The following is a 19,462-nucleotide window of genomic DNA, read 5'->3' as shown; positions in this document are numbered from 1 at the left end:
TTCAGAACAGGCTGTCAGATGCACAGACTGTACTCTCCTTGAACCAGTGGTGTGAAAATGTCAAGTTCTGCATAATGAGATCCTCTCCATATCCAAGAATGTTGGTATGATAACATTTATAATAGCATTTACAAATGCTTTCTTGAGACTGAAAGTTGTCAGTGTAGGAATCAGCATGATTTGGGTTGATTTCCTCTTGGATGCCACCTTGACCTGAAACACCACGTGTACCATACAATAACATCACAGACTCCTAAGAGTCATTATAATTTAACTTTTTGTGGGCTGTATTCAAGAACAATTAAAGAAAATAGAAGTACAAGTATACCTCAAGATTTGACTACTTCTATTTTTTTCTTTACTTTGAAAATTCACACTTTCTACATCCTTAAATCCTTTAGAAATATGCGGCCATACATTTTAGCAGAGGTCAATTTAATATCCCTGTCTAGAAACAGAATTTCCTCTGTGTGTTCTTCCAGTGAACCTGATGAATTCATTTAAAGTTCAGGCATCAATTGACACAGTGGAATAGTTGGGCACAGTGATCTCTTACTGTATTTTCCAGAAGTTCCAGGGGGCGGGGATAACTTGTCAAGAAATATAGTTTTAGGGGCGCCTGGGTGGCTCGCCCGTTAAGCGTCTGCCTTCAGCTCAGGTCATGATCCCAGGGTCCTGGGATCGAGTCCCTGCTTGGCAGGAAGCCTGCTTCTCCCTCTCCCACTCCCCTTGCTTGTGTTCCCTCTCTCACTGTCTCTGTCAAATAAATAAATAAAATCTTTAAATTAAAAAATATATATATATAGTTTTACTTTTTTCCTAATAATTCTTTCTTCCTTTTTAATTATGGAAAGTCGTTTTCCTTTCATGTCCACCAGAGGACATAAATTAATTTCATTATTGATACATTAAAGTGATTGGGCAAGATTTTTTTCCCCCTGACTCTGTTCCTCTGAACTCTGTCTGGTGTACCTTTGGCCCTTCTTTCTTATCTTGCCAACTCTTCTTCCTTTCTTCCTTCAAAGTGACAAATTATCCAGAGTCAATTTAGAGCTGTCTAAGTCTGTCTTAATTTTAAAAAAATGTTTGGAAAAAAGTTATTTTGGAAAGTGTAGTGTGTCTTTACTAGAAGTTCATGGCCATAGCATTACATTTTCCCGTGCCTCCCTCCTACATTAAAGAAGTCTGAAGAACAACGACCGAGAATTTACACAGGGAAAATGTATTTTCAAAACAGTTGCCCCGGGGTTGCATTTCTCCTGAAAAATGAGGCTCTTTGCTTTCAGCATCTTTTTAGATATCATAGTTTCTAATTTTGAAATCTTATTTTTATGCTATTACACAAGTATGTATTGTCCATACTTTATTAAAAATAGTTTTCTCTTAGAATGAAATCTTGCCATTGGCAACAACATGGATGAATGTGAAGAGTATTATGCGAAGCAAAATAAGTCAGAGTAAGATAAACACCATATGATCTCATTCATATGTGGAATTTAAGCAACAAACAAACCAAGAAAAAGAGACAAACCAAAAACCAGACTTTTAACTGTAGAGAACAAGCTGATGGTTACCAGAGGGGAGGTGGGTGAGAACACGGGGGAAAAGAGGGGGTGAGGATTAAGAAGTGCACTCACCCCGACAAGCAGTGAGTAATGTGTAGAAGTGTAGAATTGTTGGACACCTGAAACCAATATAACTCTGTTAACTATTCCCTGGAATTAACATTTTTCTAAATAATAAATTAATTAAAAAATAGTTTTCTCGGGGCGCCTGGGTAGTGCAGTCGTTAAAGCGTCTGCCTTCGGCTCAGGGCGTGATCCTGGCATTCCGGGATCGAGTCCCACATCGGGCTCCTCCGCTGGGAGCCTGCTTCTTCCTCTCTCACTCCCCCTGCTTGTGTTCCCTCTCTCGCTGGCTGTCTCTCTGTCACATAAATAAATAAAATCTTAAAAAAAAAAAAAATAGTTTTCTCTTAAGTATTGCTTTCATATTGTCTTTTTTTGTGTGGTAGAAATATCACTCAGTGAAAGATCATTATGTTACATATAATCTTTTCTGAAATATAGATCTTACATAAACCCAGCTTTATCTGTGGTTAAACTTGGGAAAAATAAGACTGAAAGCATTTATGTTTAAGTGAGTTCCTCAACAGTTCATGTTGAGTACTGAATTGTTGTAAATTTGAATTTTACTCTGAAAAATACCTCTCTTAACAAACAGCTTAAAAATCATGAACAAATTATAACATTTCTCTTGGGGGGGGGTCATTTTTATAGTGATTTTCTGGCATGACCTCTGTGGGAAGTTTTAAAAACTTTTAAAAATGCATCAAAGACTCCCCCCCCACACACACAAATACAAGTAAAATGGGAAATCTGAGTAATTTGTGTATAGTAAACTGCTTCTATGTAAAGTGTCCATTTTGGTGCATTTACAATTGTATGCATCCATGTAACATAAATCACCACAATTAAGATACAGAACTTGCTAAATTTTTATTGTCTGTTACTTACTTTACTATTAGGAAATTCTGATAAATGGAATTATCTTCAGTAAGTGTGTTAGGTCAGAAATTAAATTTGGGCCAGGGAACTGTGTTAGAGATTGAATCCACTGTTGTCCTGTAAGCTGATATGGATTTTCTCCTAAAATCCAGATTTTCTTTTTATCTTAATTATTAAAATGTGAGCTAATAAAACATTTGCACTCTGATACTTCCTGAACTTGTTAACTCAAGAGAGTGTGACTCATTTCATCCTGACGACAGATTGTTACCCAGGTATAATCTAGAAATATTGATCAATGAAATTCAGGCTGATTCCTATGACTTCAGTCTTAGAAAAACGTGGTGAAAGTATAGACATTTTATGCTTCTCCTTTTTCTTTTCATCCAGCTTGCATTGGTGACTTGGAGAGATTGTCTGTTCAGGCCACTGAATAAACAGGTATCTATTTGTGTGAGTGCATGTTTTCCTTTCAAAACCCCTCACAGATTTGTTCCTTGGGCATTGTCTCCCCTTCCTTTAGAATGTCCCTGAGAATCTCTCGTCTTGCATTGCCTAATGAGCTCAGTCTGAGAGATGTGTAGTAGTACGCATACTGTAGTCTCTGACCTACACGTCTTTTTCTTGGTCCTTCCCAAAGGTAACGAATGCTGTCTTAAAACTGATTGAAAAGGAAAGAAACGGTGAAACCATCAATACAAGACTCATCAGTGGAGTTGTACAGTCTTATGGTAAACAGTTTCCCTTTAATTTATTCAGAGTTTTTGTATCAAATGACGGTTGTAACAGTGTTCTAACAGATTCGTTTACAGATATGTTAGTAGATTTAAGAATATTGTTTGCATTTACAGGGGCACTCAGAATTCTCCTTTAGTGTGATTCTGTTTGATTTTACCCATCGTAAAAACTGTTTGATCTTTGTACCTTAAGGGAATTTTGAGGAATTAGACATCTGAATTATTTTCTGGTCTCATATTGAGTTGCTGTCCATATAGTATGATAGAGTGTCATTAATGGATGATAACCAGAAGTCTATCAGCTTGAACAGTTGAGATGAGAAACCGATAAACTAATGCAGTGTTCTAAAAACTAGGTGTCAGGGTGATGCAGTGTTTTTAAAACTTAGGTGTCGGGGCGCCTGGATGGCTCAGTAGGTTAAGCCTCTGCCTTCCGGCTCGGGTCATGATCCCAGGGTCCTGGATCGAGCCCCGCATCGGGCTCCTTGCTCAGCTGGGGGCCTCCTTCTCCCTCTCACTGTGCTCTGTGTCAAATCAATAAATAAAATATTAAAAATATTTTTTAAAAAAACCTTAGGTGTCATCGTATTTCTCTGAAAGTTTAGTCATTTTTAGGAAGCAGGAAAATCTGTGAAGGGGATTAGGAGCTATAAACTTCTAGTTATAAAATAAGTCACAGGGGTACGAGGTGCAGCATAGGGAATGGAGGCAATAATATTGTGATAACTCTTTCAGGGACAGATGGGGACTAGACTTAACTGTGGGGACCATCTTGTACACAAATACCGGATTGCTGTGATGGACCCCTGAAACCGGGAGGCTGTTTGTCAGTTATACTTCAATTAAAAATAAATGTCATGTTTATTATTGTTAAGCTTTTAGAAATGTAAGAGTTTTTTAAATAACTGAAGCATGCTCAGCGTGGGTCAGAATTACTTTCATGTCTTGGATTTTGTATCTTTTTTCTTTCATTGAAACAGTGTACTTGAGTACCAGTGAATAACGGGTTTGCCTTAGGCCTCACCATTTTCCATTTACTTTCTAAACATAAACTGAATGCTACACACCTAGGTGTATTGTGTAAAATATAACAAAAACTGGGGTAATTGAAATATAGTTCCTATTTATTTCTAGTGGAATTGGGGCTGAATGAAGACGATGCATTTGCCAAGGGCCCTACGCTGACAGTGTATAAAGAGTCCTTTGAATCTCAGTTTTTGGCTGACACGGAGAGATTCTATACCAGGGAGAGCACTGAATTCTTGCAGCAGAACCCAGTTACTGAGTATATGAAAAAGGTAAGCTTAACTCTGGCACTTGGAGTAGACCGAAGTTTAAAGAGTTCCTGCTGCTCCGGTGAATTCTTCTTTCTCAGGTGGGCAGCTTTGCATAGGTCATTTCTCAGGCCGTGCTGTCCTGTAGCGTCCGGGGAGGTGCAGCTGCTTCTGCCGGTGCCCCAAGGAGCTTTTATAAATTCATCTGAGACTCTGGCTCAGTGTTCTCTCTGAGGCTCTGAGGACGGAACCGTCAGAGCTGTGCGACTTCTATGTCTGAACTGTGTCCTGGCATGTCTGTGTATATCTAACGGGAGCCACAGTCCTGTCTGCGTCAGTGAGAAAATAAATTGTTAAGAAGCAACTATTATTAGATTTGCAAACTTTAGATGTTTGCTTTTTCGAGTCTGAAAGATTCTCTAACACTCTCCAGTACAGCTTTCAACTTGCTAGCAGAGGAGGTCCTTCTGAAACAACAGAATCTAAAACTGATCGTGTGTTCTGTGCTAAGTGACGTTACAGTGAAGTTCTAGTGGCAACGGTTTTTTTGTTCTCTTTCTTGGGAAGACAGGTATCCTGGACTTCTCACTGTGAGGGGTGACCCAGGTTAGGAACCAGCAAGCCCATCCCGTAAAGGGTCAGATAGCAAATACCTTAGACTTCGTGCTCGCTCTCTGTGGTCTCTGCTGTAGCTGTGTCGCTCTGCCGCCGTCGTTGTCATGAAAAGAGCAGCCGTGCAACAGCTAAACAAATGAGTGTCGCTGTGCTCCAGTGAAATCGTACCGACAGGATTTGGCCCATAGGCTCTCGTTTGCTGACCCCTTTACCAAGGTGTCCACGATTTCCGGGAGGCCGAGCTAACGGTGCCTGATCTCTGCTTTGCTCTTGATTCTCTCGGCACGAGGACAGCGAAGGGCGTGCGTGCGGAGCCACATGTTCCACGTGCTGAGATGGAAAGTTAGCTCAGTGGGGGCACCGGTGAGCCTCTCTGCAAGCACACACAGTCCCACCCCGTTCACGTGTGGTTTCTGGCTGCATTTTCCCATAGGAGGTCGTGCTTACAAGTGGGCCTTAGAAGTTTGAAGTTGAAAGTCCCTGACAAACAGATTTCTGAGATCTCAAAGCCTAACAAAAATGGAAGTCTTCAGAAGTCTTACATTTGGAAATAGTAGTAGTTCTTTGCGTATGTCTGTGGGTTAAATGAGCTTTTTTGTGTGCCATCCCGGAGCCTAACCAGCTCCCTCGGGGTGTCAGCTGCCTGACGCATGAACTTTGGGGGCATAGTTGCCTATTATTTCCTGTGTCAGCCCGGCAGTGCAGTTTCCATGACCACACTGTGCTTGAACTCTGCTGTGTATGATGTTGCTTTTAAGAGCGGGGTCTTGTGTCCGGGCGCACGCCCGCACGAGCGGCGCGAGCCCGTGTCTGGCTTCTCAGTTCCTGTCCTCCGCGTGAGGCCAGAGCTACGCGAGCACTCCCAAAGCAAGCAAATCGGGCCTGGAACCAAAGGCCGCTTGAGGAGCAAAGATACCCAGTGGTCTGGATGTCTCCAACCTGGTGTGACCCTGCCTTCCTGCATCCTGGTGCTCCTAAAGGGGGTTCCTTTCTAGCGGGATTAACAGTTTGGCCCAAATCCTGTTGGATCTTACCAAACATAACTTCTGTCCCCTTCTGAAAGTCCATAATGCAGAGAGTCAGCAGAGGATCTGTAAGCACAAAATTGGAAGTTAACCATGTGAATAATTCTCTTGCCTGTAGCCTTGGGCTACAAGTCTAGTTTTAAATCCCTACTCAGCCATTTACTGGGGAGTTGACCTTAACCCTTCTGGTCCTCCATTTCCTCATCTGTAAACTGGGAATAATAATTTTGTAATATGTACATTTGGTGCTGGGCAAAGAGCAAGCGTGTTACAAGTGTTTGGTAGTACAGGCGTAGTGATTCACAGCCTCCAGTAGCTGCCTGACAATGTGCAAAACCACAGGATAAAAGAGGGCACATTTTATTTAATGACTTGAGAAATTATATTAAAACATTCTGTCGGGAAATAGAATACAAAACTCATGAACAAAATGGAGATAAAGCATGAGCCTTTGAGAAGTATTCTGCTTTCAGCTGCCAGTTTGGGCTAGGTGTGCAAAGTCCCTGGGGTCTGTGTTCCCTTTTCTGTGATGTCCAGGGATATTTTATTGGAAACATTTGAGAGTCTTTGGCTTCTCTGCGATAGGGATGGCTTTGATGAGTGAGCAACCCTAAGCCACATCAGGGTTTTTAACCTCTCCTGCTGTCTCATGTGATTGAGGCTCATGTGAGCTACAAAATATTTGTTAACTATTCTAGGTTACTAACGTCTCTCACACAGACTTTAAAATATATGGTACTTCATTAATTTGTTTACTTTTTTTGGTCTGTTTTTCATTTTGTTTTCACTGCAAACCAATCCTAATAGAATTGATAGGGACAGTCTTTAATTGCTTGATTTTCTTGAGTCATTTTGAATTTGATTTGATTCTGGTGTTCTGAGATAATTATCTAACAGTAATGATCGAGAACTTACTTGACTGAGAATCCACAGAGAGTGTAAATGGCTGGCCTTCCTAAAACCTAATGACGTAACACCTGATACCTTGGTTTCTTTCTATATAAAATAAGCTATTACTGAGGCCCCTCTATTCTTCAGTGTTTTTGTAATCACTGAGGTGCCAGTTTTCTCTGCCTTTCCCTCTTGGCCCCTGCAAGAAGGGTACTGCGGTAGAATGCTGCTACCCACTGTCCTGCAGGGGTGGGAAGGCCACTGTGCCCCCCCCCCCTCCCGAGAAGGAGTCAGCAGTGACACCAAAGCCTTATCTTTCATCTGGGAAGGGGTAAAAGTGTGTTTTAGGAGAAAGCAGTGTTTATGACAGCTGAGTTTTTGCTGCCCAAAGTGATCACGTTCTTCTAGGAAACAGGTATTACTTGAACCAGGAAAAGTGGTGCTTTTCAGTTTGCATGTCCTATACTGTATCAGCTTGTATTCCTGAGGTAACAGGCTTAGGGAAGTTTTATTTATTTATTTTTTTATTTTTTAAAAGATTTTATTTATTTATTTGACAGAGACAGCCAGTGAGAGAGGGAACACAAGCAGGGGGAGTGGGAGAGGAAGAAGCAGGCTCATAGCAGAGGAGCCTGATGTGGGGCTCGATCCCATCACTCCGGGATCACGCCCTGAGCCGAAGGCAGACGCTTAACTGCTGTGCCACCCAGGCGCCCCAGGCTTAGGGAAGTTTTAGATCTGAAGCAGTATGTGCTTAACTTAGAACTTCTGACTTAAAGCACATAAAGATCTCCTGTTGTTGGGATACCTGAGTGGCTCAGTTGGTTAAGTGTCTGCCTTTGGCGCAGGTCATGATCTCAGGGTCCTGGGATCGAGTCCCTCGTCAGGCTCCTTGCTCAGCGGGGACCCTGCTTCTCCCTCTCCCTCTGCCTGCTGCTCCCCTTGCTTGTGCTCTTTATCTCTCTCTCTCTCCCTCTCTCTCTCTGACAAACAAATAAATAATTTTGAAAGCTCCTGTTGTTCACAATAACTTCATAATCAGAAAAATATATACACATTAGTTCTAGGCTTTTTGGAAAATACATAAACATAACATAAACCTTCAAGGTTGGGACACTGTTAATAAGTATGTATGTCAAACCAAATTGGAATAATTCTGTAGGTTTTTATAACCTCTTCCAGCCTACACACTAATTGGTTACATTAACATATTTTATACTTATTTTACTGGATAATAGTATTCCATTAGCCAAATATGCTATAGTTTCATTACCTCATACCAGAAACTTTAGGTTTTTTATATTTGTTTTATAAATTCCTTTCACATTTTTTATTTGAATATACTTACTGATTTTTTCAGAGATCCTTCTATATTTAAGGACGTTGACATTTTGATGTATAATACAGATAATTTCCAAGTTTATTTTGTTGAATGTGTAATAAGGTTCTAACTTCTGTGGTTAAATAATTCCCACTGTTAGCAATTCCTGACAGCGTAAATCCTGTCTGCATTGTTTCTTTTGTTTTCTTAGTTCTTGGGTGTTTATTCTTCAAGTTGAATTTTTCTAGATTTCTCCAAAATTATACCAAATTTAAAATCATTTTAGAAAGTATAGCACTTTTACAGTACCAAATAGTTTTTCTTTTATTCAGATCACCTGAATAATTTGAGATTATCATTGAAATTTTGTCCTTACCTTGAAAATTTAGTGGCTTCTTGGTGATACTTTATGCCACACACATTTCTGGTAATACTTTGTAAAATAAACGGACTTTTTATTTTGCTGCTCTGTTAAATGACATCTTTGTTTTTCTCTCTTCCTTGAAGGGAATTATAAGAATTTGAGATGCATAGAGAATCCAAAAGTTACAGGGGCGTGTACTCAGTGATTGACAAGAGAAGGCTATAATGTTTTTCTTTAAAATTTTTTAAAAGTCTGATTACTAATTATGATTTCCATGTGGTCATTTTGGGGAATATATTCATGTGACTCTTGATTCCAGGTAGCTTTCAGTCAGAAGCAGGGGTTCTGAACATGGTGTCTGTGTATAAGGGAGGATCCATAGGGTCCTCAGAGTGTCGAATAGGGATATTACCCCCAAGAGGTGAAATGCCACGTATCTGAAGGAAGAAAACTGACGTAAACTCCTTTGGACTGCTAACAGTGATAACCTTGAAAAATTAATTTTTCAAAATTTAAAATTTAAAAGGAGCTGGAGGTAGAAATATATTGCAGAGAAAATGGAGCACATCAGTGACCACTTAAATATGGTTGGTGTTCACCCAAAATCAAAGGACTCCTTCCCTTTTTTCTTAATTTATTAAAGCAGGTTTGTGAGTTGAATTTGCCATTATTCACATAACAATTCTTTAAAAAGGAATCCAAGCATTCACTTGAATGAATTCCTGCAGGCAGAGGCCCGTCTGCTGGAGGAACAGCGGAGAGTCCAGGTTTACCTTCATGAAAGCACACAGGACGAGCTAGCGAGGAAGTGTGAGCAGGTGCTCATTGAAAAACACTTGGAAATTTTCCACACAGAATTCCAGAATTTGTTGGATGCTGACAAAAATGAAGGTGAGCCTCTCAGACGCAAGACGTGTGTGCGTGTCTGTTACGATCTGCAGTTTGGAAGTTGTTTGACATTCTGGACTCAGAGCTAACAGTATGACCAACATCAGTCATTTTTTAGAAGATTAATGTGTGTGTACCTTGTCGTGTATTGACTTCAGACCTCTGTAGAGGGTTTGGGGTATGACTTCGGGGGAAGAACATCTTTTCAGTTCAATTTGGAATGCAACTTTGCTCCATACTCTTTAGTGTTAAATGATACTACCCCTGATTTTTATTTTGAAAATTCTTCAAGATGTGAAGGCTAGTAGTTTGTAAAAGTCTTCCTTTTACCCTTCGGGTTTTACTGTCCGAATTCAAAAGTTTTCTCTTTGGCCTTCATAAATCAACCATATGCCATACATAAATTAAATGAAGAATTTGGGGGCCCTTTTGTTACTCAATTGTTGGTAGAGTTGAGATGGATATTCATAAATACTCCCTAAATTTATTCATTTTTTAAAAATAAATATTTGAGTGCCTATTAATATATTTAGCAGAAATAATATCTCAGTCTTGAGAACTTTAGAAAGTATCAGATATACTTCCTGATAAAAAGATTTTTTTCTATTATGTTGCTGGTTTCTCATAGTAAAGGGAAAAATAAACTTTTACAATAATAACTTCATTGTTACTTTCAGCTTAATATATATATATATATACACTAAATGCAAAATATTTGGTTATAATTAAAACATTTTTTATTATTTAGATCTAAAAACACCGTTGTTTTATTTCAAGGTATCTATCACAGTATATATACATAGTGGAATGGATATGCAAAGTTTGTCTCAATGCATAAAGGTGGCACCTTCTTCTTTCAGATTTGGGTCGCATGTATAATCTTGTATCTAGAATCCAGGATGGCCTAGGAGAATTGAAAAAACTTCTAGAGACACACATTCATAATCAGGGTCTTGCAGCAATTGAAAAGTGTGGAGAAGCTGCTTTAAATGTAAGTACTATTTAGTTGGAAATTAGACCTAACTGTTTCCACACAGGACCTGCAGACATGAGTCGTGTGCCTCCATTTACAAATCCAAGTGTAGGATTTCACTAGAACTCTTGTAGGTTCTTGTTTTGGCTTTTTAAAGTAGAAGGTTCCGAAACCTCTTTGTTCAGTAAATTCCTCCATAAACTTTTCTCTGGGATCTTGTAGGCATTAAGGATGTCATTTCTTGATAGTTTTTTTCCTTCATTTCTTCTCATAATTACATTCCTTAAGCTAGAAGAGAGAAGATTCTTCCATAGAATGAACAGGCTAAAGCCTCCTAGACGCTTGGCTCTGGCCCCCGAGGGCCACAGGCTGCACCTGTTGGGGACTTTGATCCGAGGACTGCCCTCCCGTGGAAGGTCACAGGGCGGTTGCCCTGGATAGGCCCTGAAATGTGTAGTATTCCTCAGGAACCCCACCACCCCCGGAGGCACAGGGAATGTCCCTGCTAGGGCAGCTATAATTCAGGTGATAATTACGTAGGGAGTACCTCGAATTCCTAAAAGATGGGTGAGTTGTCTTTGGTTTTGTCCCTGTTGCGCACTTCAATTTTGATAGTGCTTGGGAGAACTAATGAAGAAAAGCTTCGGGGACACGGTTGGCTCTTAGTCTGAATCAGAAAACTTCATCTCTGATTTGTTTTGTGTTTAACGTTATTTTTGACAATACTGTTTGTTGTTTTTTTTTTTTTATAATACTATCTTTAATACATCTTTTAAAATCTTCATTTCTCTGTTAACTTTGGAAGATTTCTTTTTATGGGTTGCTGCTTCCCTTTTGACCCATGTATGAATTACTAATGGGGTGAATGTAAACCTCGCCCTTCAGGTTGATAAAATAATTAATTTTGCACTTTCCAGAGGGAAGGTACGTGGCTTAGTAGTGTGCGTTGTGGAAGAGGTCTCCAGGTTTCAGTGTGAGCTTGAGCATGAAGTCCCGCCTCTGGGACCCGCGGGGTTGGCATCGTGGAGCTGCTGTTACCCTGGCCTGGTTGAGCGTGGCCCCAACAGTCTGTCTGGGTTCAAACCCCAGCTCCAGCTGTGTGACCTTGCTGCTAACTTGCTTTTCCTGTCTGTGTCACGGGTTTTTTTTTTAAGAGAAAAATGACGGTGACCACCTCATAGGGTTTTTGTGAACAAGTAATACATGTAAAGTGCTTATTAAATCTGGTGCGTAAGTGCTAAGTGCTCAGCAGTGATGACAGTTTTCCTTTTAAAAACTCATTTAAAAATTATCCTTACATTTTGATGGCTTTTCTTATTTCCAGACTAAATGTTCCTTTCTAAAGGGCCTGACTCACGCGCGCGCGCACGTGTGATTCAGGAAGGGCCAGCTTTTCGATAATGTAAGGTTTTTCGAAGTAGTTATATCAAGACTCAGTTTAGCCACATGAGCGGCAGAGCCAAGTAAATGACTTCTTTCCTTGAAATGAGTTAAGGGGTGAGTCTGTTACTTCATCAGACGTGGGTTGGAGTAGTAACTGCGTGAAGCAGAATTTGCTTTTTTATGTGACCTGTTGTGGGTGATCTCTGTGCTGGGAGGTGGCCGGGGGGGGTGGTCCATGGTGTAGATGAATCCAGTTTGATGATTTTGGGAATGATGGGGTGTTACTTCTAATATCCATCTTTTCCAAAGCAAAGTAAGGTCCTGGATGGAGAAATAATCACGCTATAATTCTCAAGTACTTTTGTTTCCTCTTTTTTGATACTTGGTGAATCTTGAATCTGACATTTACTTTTTCGTGGCCAGTTAAAGCAAAAGTTTAGTTTCTTTTTATTTTTTTTAAAGATTTTATTTATTTATTTGACAGAGAGGAAACACAAGCAGGGGGAGTGGGAGAGGGAGAAGAAGGCTTCCCACCGAGCAGGGAGCCCAGTGTGGGGGTCGATCCCAGGATTCTGGGATCATGACCTGAGCCGAAGGCAGACGCTTAACGACTGAGCCACTCAGGCGCCCCAAAAAGTTTAGTTTCTAAGTAAAATTGTTTCTTTATACGTGGAACCTTCATCTGTCAGCAGTAAACAGCACAAATAAACTGTATTTACCAGCAGTTATATTTTACTGGAAATTAAACTTTTCAATAATCCGTTTATTACTTAAATGTAAGCCAGTGATTCCCTTGAATTTAAAAATTGAAACAGCATTTTTCCCCATGAAGTCATCTATATAGCTTAATAAACTTGTATGGCATCTGCCTTAACTTTCAAAAGTTAGACATTTTTTAAAAATACATTATTGATCGTAAAATAACACATTATTATAATTATTTCCATAAAAACCATTTTTATATTGAACTAATGAAACTGGTTTTCTAAGTTGTGAAGAAAAATGGTTTTGGGGGAAAGCAAATACTTTTTCTCTTTTCTGCAAGAGTTTTTCCTGAATTTCCATCTTACTCTTTTATTTCAGTTGACTCAGAGTTTGTAGTTTGCTAAGTGATTCATATGAGTTCTTACACCACCATCCCAGCCGGGGCTATACCTGCTGCCTTTACTCACCAGTGATGGGAAAGCCCAGGAAACTTGAAGAAGCTCAAGAAAGAGCATGCATACCTGGTGCTTATTAGCCTGGCGCACAGGCAGTGCTTAAATACTTATTGTAGGAGAGCGTAGCTACAGCTGGTTGAAACATAAATAGTTTTGAGTAGGTACTTTTGTCATGAATATTGCAAATGGAAAAGATGTATTGTAACCCAGACCATGATGGTTTTCCAGAGCCCACTCATGCTGGAGGAGAAGCAGCAGAGGAAAGAGACTGTTTGCCTTAATTAAAAAAAAAAAAATTATGGGGGCGCCTGGGTGGCACAACAGTTAGGCGTCTGCCTTCGGCTCCGGGCGTGATCCTGGCGTTATGGGATCGAGCCCCACATCAGGCTCCTCCGCTGTGAGCCTGCTTCTTCCTCTCCCACTCCCCCTGCTTGTGTTCCCTCTCTCGCTGGCTGTCTCTATCTCTGTCGAATAAATTAAAAAAAAAAACTATTATTATACATAATTTTAAAGTGGGATTTAATTACTTTGAGAACAAAATTTCTTTAAAGTTTGAAAATTTTTGCCCAGTTGAATTGGATCACAGTATGAAAATCATTTACAGTGAGCATGTTAAATGTCATAGAAGGCCCTGTGTAAATGATTCTTTGAGGACTAAAAAGTTTTCTTATCTGGTCCTATGATTCTGTTTATACCAAACAGAAGAGGTGCAGTTTCCACAAATAGAGAAATGATTTTACTTAGAAGCTGGACTTCTGCTTTAACTGGCCACGAAAGGTATTAATTAGAAAATTAGGTCTACTACTGATTAGTTTGGCCTAGACCGAAATTACTACAGGTTTCAAACTTGTAATGTGATTCAAAGTAATATTTTGTATTCGTGCCTTCAAAACCTACCTGAGCATTTTCCTAAGGGTTTTTTTTTTTCTAGTTAAAAGCAAATTTTTAAAATTAAAGGCCGTTCTGGAATAACTAACCCAAGGTCTCTCCCTCTCTTTACCTCAGCAAGAACTGGCAGTTCTTGTCAAGCGTCACTGAAAGAGAGCCCTTAACACACGGGCTATTTTTAGACGTGCCACTGCTTGTACCTGCCCCAACCGCCAGCCCGTGAGTGCTCAGGAAGGCAGTTGGGCTCAGGGCTCCCCAGAGTACAGAGAGCATCAGACCGCATGGGCCAAGGCAGACCAGTGTGGGTGCATCTTACCCCCCACCAGGCAGGATTCCAGTGCATCTGGAAGAATTCTCCCCAGCCTTTTATAGGTCCTCACGATTGAGGACATGGAGCTCAGCTAATGTGCCGAGTCATGCATAACGGATGCAGGAGAAGCCAACGTTGCATTGGGGTACCAGTAGGACTTTGGGAACCTTGTACACAAAAATTATTCAAGGATGGGATTTAAAACTGGTTTAGAGCCGAACAAAGAACCAGATAAATCATCTTAAACAGGTGAGTGTGTTTATAGGCATGGCTTGTGGACTGGGAAGAGTGGGGCAGCATGGTAAGTTAGCACACTGACAGGGCAGTAAAAGTCTTTGAAGTCAAAAATTTGAAAGACCCTGTGTGCTTACCTAGATGGGCCAGAGCATTCCAAGTGTGTTCAGTCGTTGGCACAGTAACTAGAGAAAGAATCTGTATTAAAATATAGGAGGAGGACGGGCCCTGTACACTTCGCTCATAAGCGGAGTGTCTTGAAAGTAGAGCCCACACCTCTAAGTGTTCTCTGTACAGGACTGAAGCCCACAGTGGCCCTGTGCTGGGTCCTCGGATCATTTATCTGCCAGAGCAGCTAGCTGCATGATGCTGGCCAGTATCGCGACTCAAAGGGCCGGCAGACATTGCAGATGAACTTGAAATCCTTGTTTTCATTCATTCAACAACATTTATGGCACTCCTGTGATGGGGTCGATGGCAGGAATCCCGAATTAAAATGCCTCAGCTTTGTCTTCTCATCCAGCCTCCGTGACCTCATCTGCCTAGTCACTGTATTGCAGGTTCTAAGCTCACATTCTCCGCCCTCTGTTCCTTGCACAGGGCCAGGGGTAGGTAGTGGCTGTGTGGGTTGTACCGCCTCGACCTCATCCTTTGCCCGTGACATTCATAACCTAAAACGGTGTGATTTCCTGCTGAGCCTGGTCATGGCCTCGGCGGCCTCTAGAACCAGTAAGGGCGCCTGCCTGCCAGCCCTGCCCTGACTTGTCTTCCCTGATGTGTGGGTACGGTGAGGGCGAGCCCCCTTCCCTGCCCCGCCATGTTCATCTGGGCCCCATGACTTCGTTCTCCCCGGGTCTTCCTGCTCTCCTTTCCCTTCCTGTTCATCCCTCCTGAGGCCTGGCACTTCTGTCTTTCAGAAATACTACTGAATGCTGTTGACAGTTTTACTGCACATTCTTCATCCTTTTTTTAAACAAAGTGAAATAAGACCTCTTCTCTATGGGGACGCCTAGGGGGCTCAGTTGGTTAAGTGTCTGCCTTCGGCTTGGGTCATGATCCCTGGGTCCTGGGATCGAGTCCCGCATCGGGCTCCCTGCTGAGTGGGGAGTTCGCTTCTCCTTCTGCCTTCTCTGCCTCCTGCTCCCCCTGCTTGTGTTCTCTCTCTGACAAATAAATAAATAAAATCTTTAAAAAAAAAAAAAACCTCTTCTCTATGATAGTATATTAAATCTACAATATTATGTTAAATCAGAATCCTCTTCTGATTTACTCACATTCTCATGAACTTTCTTTCCTGCCAGATCACTTCCTTACTTACACTCAGGATCTCCTCTCTGCCTGTAACACGCTCCTCCCTGTTTTCTGCTTGCTTTGTCCTGCTTTGAAGGCCAGCTCAGATCCTCCTTTCTAAAAAGAACTGTCCACTCTCTCTTCAAGCCCTAAGTGACTGTCCCCCCATCCTGTACCTCTGTGCTCTCCAGTGCCCCTCTCTAGCTGTGGGTCACCTCTGTGTTCCCTGTCACTGCCGTTGACTGTAATCCCTGGAGCGTGTGGCTGGCACCTCGTTACAGTTTGTACTCTTCGTGGTTTTAGTGCTGGAGTCTTGTGTACCAAGTATCCCATGATAAGGATGCCATAATAATGATGGTAAAGGGGAAGAGTCAGGAGCCGCGTGGCCAGAAGCCCCTTTCCAGTTTTATCCCCCGTTTCTCTGTATCCTCATCGTATCCATCATCTGCTCACCTTTCCATGACTATGCCTTGTTGTTGTACCTTCCTACTTCTCTCTTAGACATACGTCCCTTTCTTTTCCTATGTGGTAAACACCTATTTATCTTTCAAAACCCAGCTCAAATGCCATTTCTTCCACAAGCCTTTCCCCATCACCTCCTTCAAGTAGTAGCATGTTGGACTATTTATATGACATTCACACTATTTTATATTTTAAATATCTGTGAAAATGTCTTTTATAGGAATGGCTTTATCCATCTTCATATCTTCAGAATTTAGCCCACTGCCTTGTGCAGAATAGGGTGTCAGCCTACTTAACGTTTTAACTGTACTCCTCCCTGTTGCCAGCAGGATTCAAGGCTGCTTACACAACGCATAAAAGACAACAGCATATAAGAGAGAGAGAGTAGCAGAATAAGGAGAAGAAACACAAACGAAGCCAAGTGTTGAGATAGATAGTGCTCAGATTGCATGTAGTGGAGTCTAGTAACGTGGTTAGAGATGGTCACAAACGTGCCTCCAGTTCTTTGCCATCAGTATGGAGAGCTTACCAGTAAAGGCAGTCAGGACTGTGAAGTACAGTCAGCTCCTGGACTCCCAGGGATCATAAAGAATAAGCCTGTAACTCAGAAGAATAACTTTATTGGCATGCGGAACTGAGAATACTCTCCCCAGTGGCCCATCCTAAAGAAAACACCAGTAACCTGGACAGTCATCAACACTACACATACTAGTAAATGTGATACCAAGCCCTTGGATGGCTTTATAATTTCCCTTGATGGTAGCTTATAGCAAAATACCAAAATAAAGTTCAGGAAGAGTCAATACAGATGTGTGAGTACTTGCTAATGAATGCTTGATGATGCAGTGGGTTCCATGTTGAATTTTTAATTAGCATATGATTTCGCAGCAGTCTGGGTGCTGTTGTACTTCCCTGCAAAGGGGGCTTCGCATAAATCAGATTAGAAGAGAATATTTCATCACTGTCTGCCTTTAGGGCAGAAATGGTGACAGATAAGCACAGAGTCCTCTTTGAAACCATATCTTGATTTAGTAACGTCAGTCTAACTGGGACCGAAGTGTAATCGGCAAGAGTGGGCTTGTAGGTCCCTTGATGTCCAGCAGGGCTGTGGGTCTAACAGTGGGGGTGTCGGGCTGCGGAGATGGATTGGGGAGTGAACTCATGAAGGTTTATTTGCAGCGTAGAGAGAGATTGTCTACTTGAAACAAGAGGAGGCGTTTTCAGGAGCTGCCCGGGGCTCTGGCTCCAGGAATGACGGTGCTTATAAAAGGAAGTGCTTGAAATGGAGAATTACGTAGGCAGAGATGAAATCAGAAGGCTCGGGCAGCATATTTTTCAGCGTAAGACTAAGGAAGGGGTAACGAATCTAGGACCCTACCAGAATTAGGAAAAAGCCGTGTTTTCGGATTGAGAAGTTGGGTTAGATATAATTACAGGAACCCAGTTGTTTGTATGAACTTGCACCAGGATGAACAGAGGAACACGGTGCAGGTGCTCCTGGCAGGTGTGGGTTTCCTTCACACGGCCAAGATCCCCTTTATCTTGAGGACTAAAATGTTTCAGTGACTTGGTCCTGACTTGACCATTGTGCGGATGCTGGTAATAGAAGACAGTTACACGCACAGCGATAAAAGTGGCCAAGGAACCTGACATTTGGAGTCCAGCCTGCTTTGTTTGGTCAGAAGGGTGGGAATACACATCCCTAAAATCTTAGGTAGGAGGAGGGCAGAGTGAGAGAATCCTGGGCTGTCCCTTAAAGGCGAGTGATGGATTATGGGGGCTGCTTTTACTATTCTTTCTTATTTTGATGATGAGGTTTGAATTTTTTCCATAATAAAACATTTTTTAAAAAGCTCTGATGTAGTAGATGTGGGGGGGGGGTCAAGGAGCTATTTTAGGACAGAAGGAGGCAGTTTCATACAGTGAGTCAAACTGACAAATTTAATTACACAAAGAACTGATACATGCTGATAATGGACAGTGGTTCAGAAAGCCTACAGCTGAATTCGTGAACCTATTTTCTGTCTTGCCATAGGCTGAAAAGAATTGCCATTTTCTTTAAAAGAGAAATTACACAGGTGTTCATTTTCAGTTTAGGATAAGCAGGCTGTGAGAAGGCTCACTCTTTAATTTTTCTATCTGGGATACACCCGTCTTTCTCCCAGCTGTGGGCTTGGCTGTCATCTTGCACAGGCAGCCCAGTTACGGAAGCCTCTCGCTATCCGATCTGAGTTTGTATCCCACATCCAACTACATTTTGGTTTCGTCTTTGCTGTGTATTTTTAAGTCCTGACGCCCCTGGTTGGCTTCAGATGGATTCGAGCCCACCTGTGAACTCTCACCACCTACCCCCGCCCCCACCACTAGGTGCGCTGCTTCTGTTTCTGAACTAATGTAATAATTACTTTCTGCAACATCATTCTTTCTCTTAGAGGAGTCAGTTTTTCCAGTCAAGTCCAACTTAGTTCCGCTTTCAAAATCGAGTATTGTCACCTGTCTTTACTCTGTGCCTGACTCGAGTCACCTTGGAGCCTCGGTACTGACCAGTAGTACGGAGGGGCCGCAGGCAGGGACTCCAGCCTCCCCTCCGAGCTAAGGCAAGGGCAGGCGTGAGTCAGAGCAGGGGCTGGGGTCAGTGATGGAAGCCCACCGGGGTACATAACTGCGACCAGGAATTTGTAGAAGTTTATCAAACCCAAAGGTGATGATTAAAGATTGGCTATTTATGGTCTGAGACTCAGAGCCAAGTTTACAAGGTAAATCCATACGATCGAAGCAGAAGCAGAAGCAGCCCGCGGCCAGAGGTTGTAGTGATGAGAATACACAGCACTGGCTACATTGGTGCGGTTTCTGTCTCGGCATTTTCCTCTTGAAACCACACTCAGAGAAACTGGCGATTTCTGCTTTATCAGAGGAGGTGAGATGATGGAATAGAAAAAACCCAGTAAGAAAAGGCGAGACTGTCACATCACTGGATGGTGTGTGAGGCCTCTCTGTGCTGTTGTCTCCAGTGTTCTTGGGGTTTTGTTTGGCTTGGGTTTTGCCCATTATTTAATACAAAAATTAATTTTACTTCCTGAGTGCGTGCAGCACCTCCGAAGCCTGCGGGGGGGGGGGGGGGCCAGGGGGGGGGTCCACTT

The 19,462-nt window shown here is 41.9% G+C and overlaps 1 protein-coding gene across 2 annotated transcripts in view; it reads left to right on the top strand.

Moving 5' to 3' along the window:
* The window catches only part of CUL1 (cullin 1), a 102,196-nt gene that overhangs the window by 64,299 nt on the left and 18,435 nt on the right, over positions 1–19,462 (top strand). For both annotated transcript variants that reach the window (XM_040643862.1, XM_040643861.1), the window contains exons 5-9: positions 2,898–2,948; positions 3,148–3,238; positions 4,379–4,542; positions 9,463–9,625; positions 10,483–10,613. In XM_040643862.1, the coding sequence (XP_040499796.1) occupies positions 2,898–2,948; positions 3,148–3,238; positions 4,379–4,542; positions 9,463–9,625; positions 10,483–10,613 (600 nt within the window). The remainder of the gene's footprint in view (positions 1–2,897; positions 2,949–3,147; positions 3,239–4,378; positions 4,543–9,462; positions 9,626–10,482; positions 10,614–19,462) is intronic.

The sequence above is a fragment of the Ursus maritimus genome, unplaced genomic scaffold (genome assembly GCF_017311325.1).
Source record: "Ursus maritimus isolate PB19 unplaced genomic scaffold, ASM1731132v1 scaffold_3, whole genome shotgun sequence".
Lineage (NCBI taxonomy): Eukaryota > Metazoa > Chordata > Mammalia > Carnivora > Ursidae > Ursus > Ursus maritimus.
Note: the sequence above shows the minus strand (reverse complement) of the source record. Positions and strands in the feature narration are given on the sequence as shown.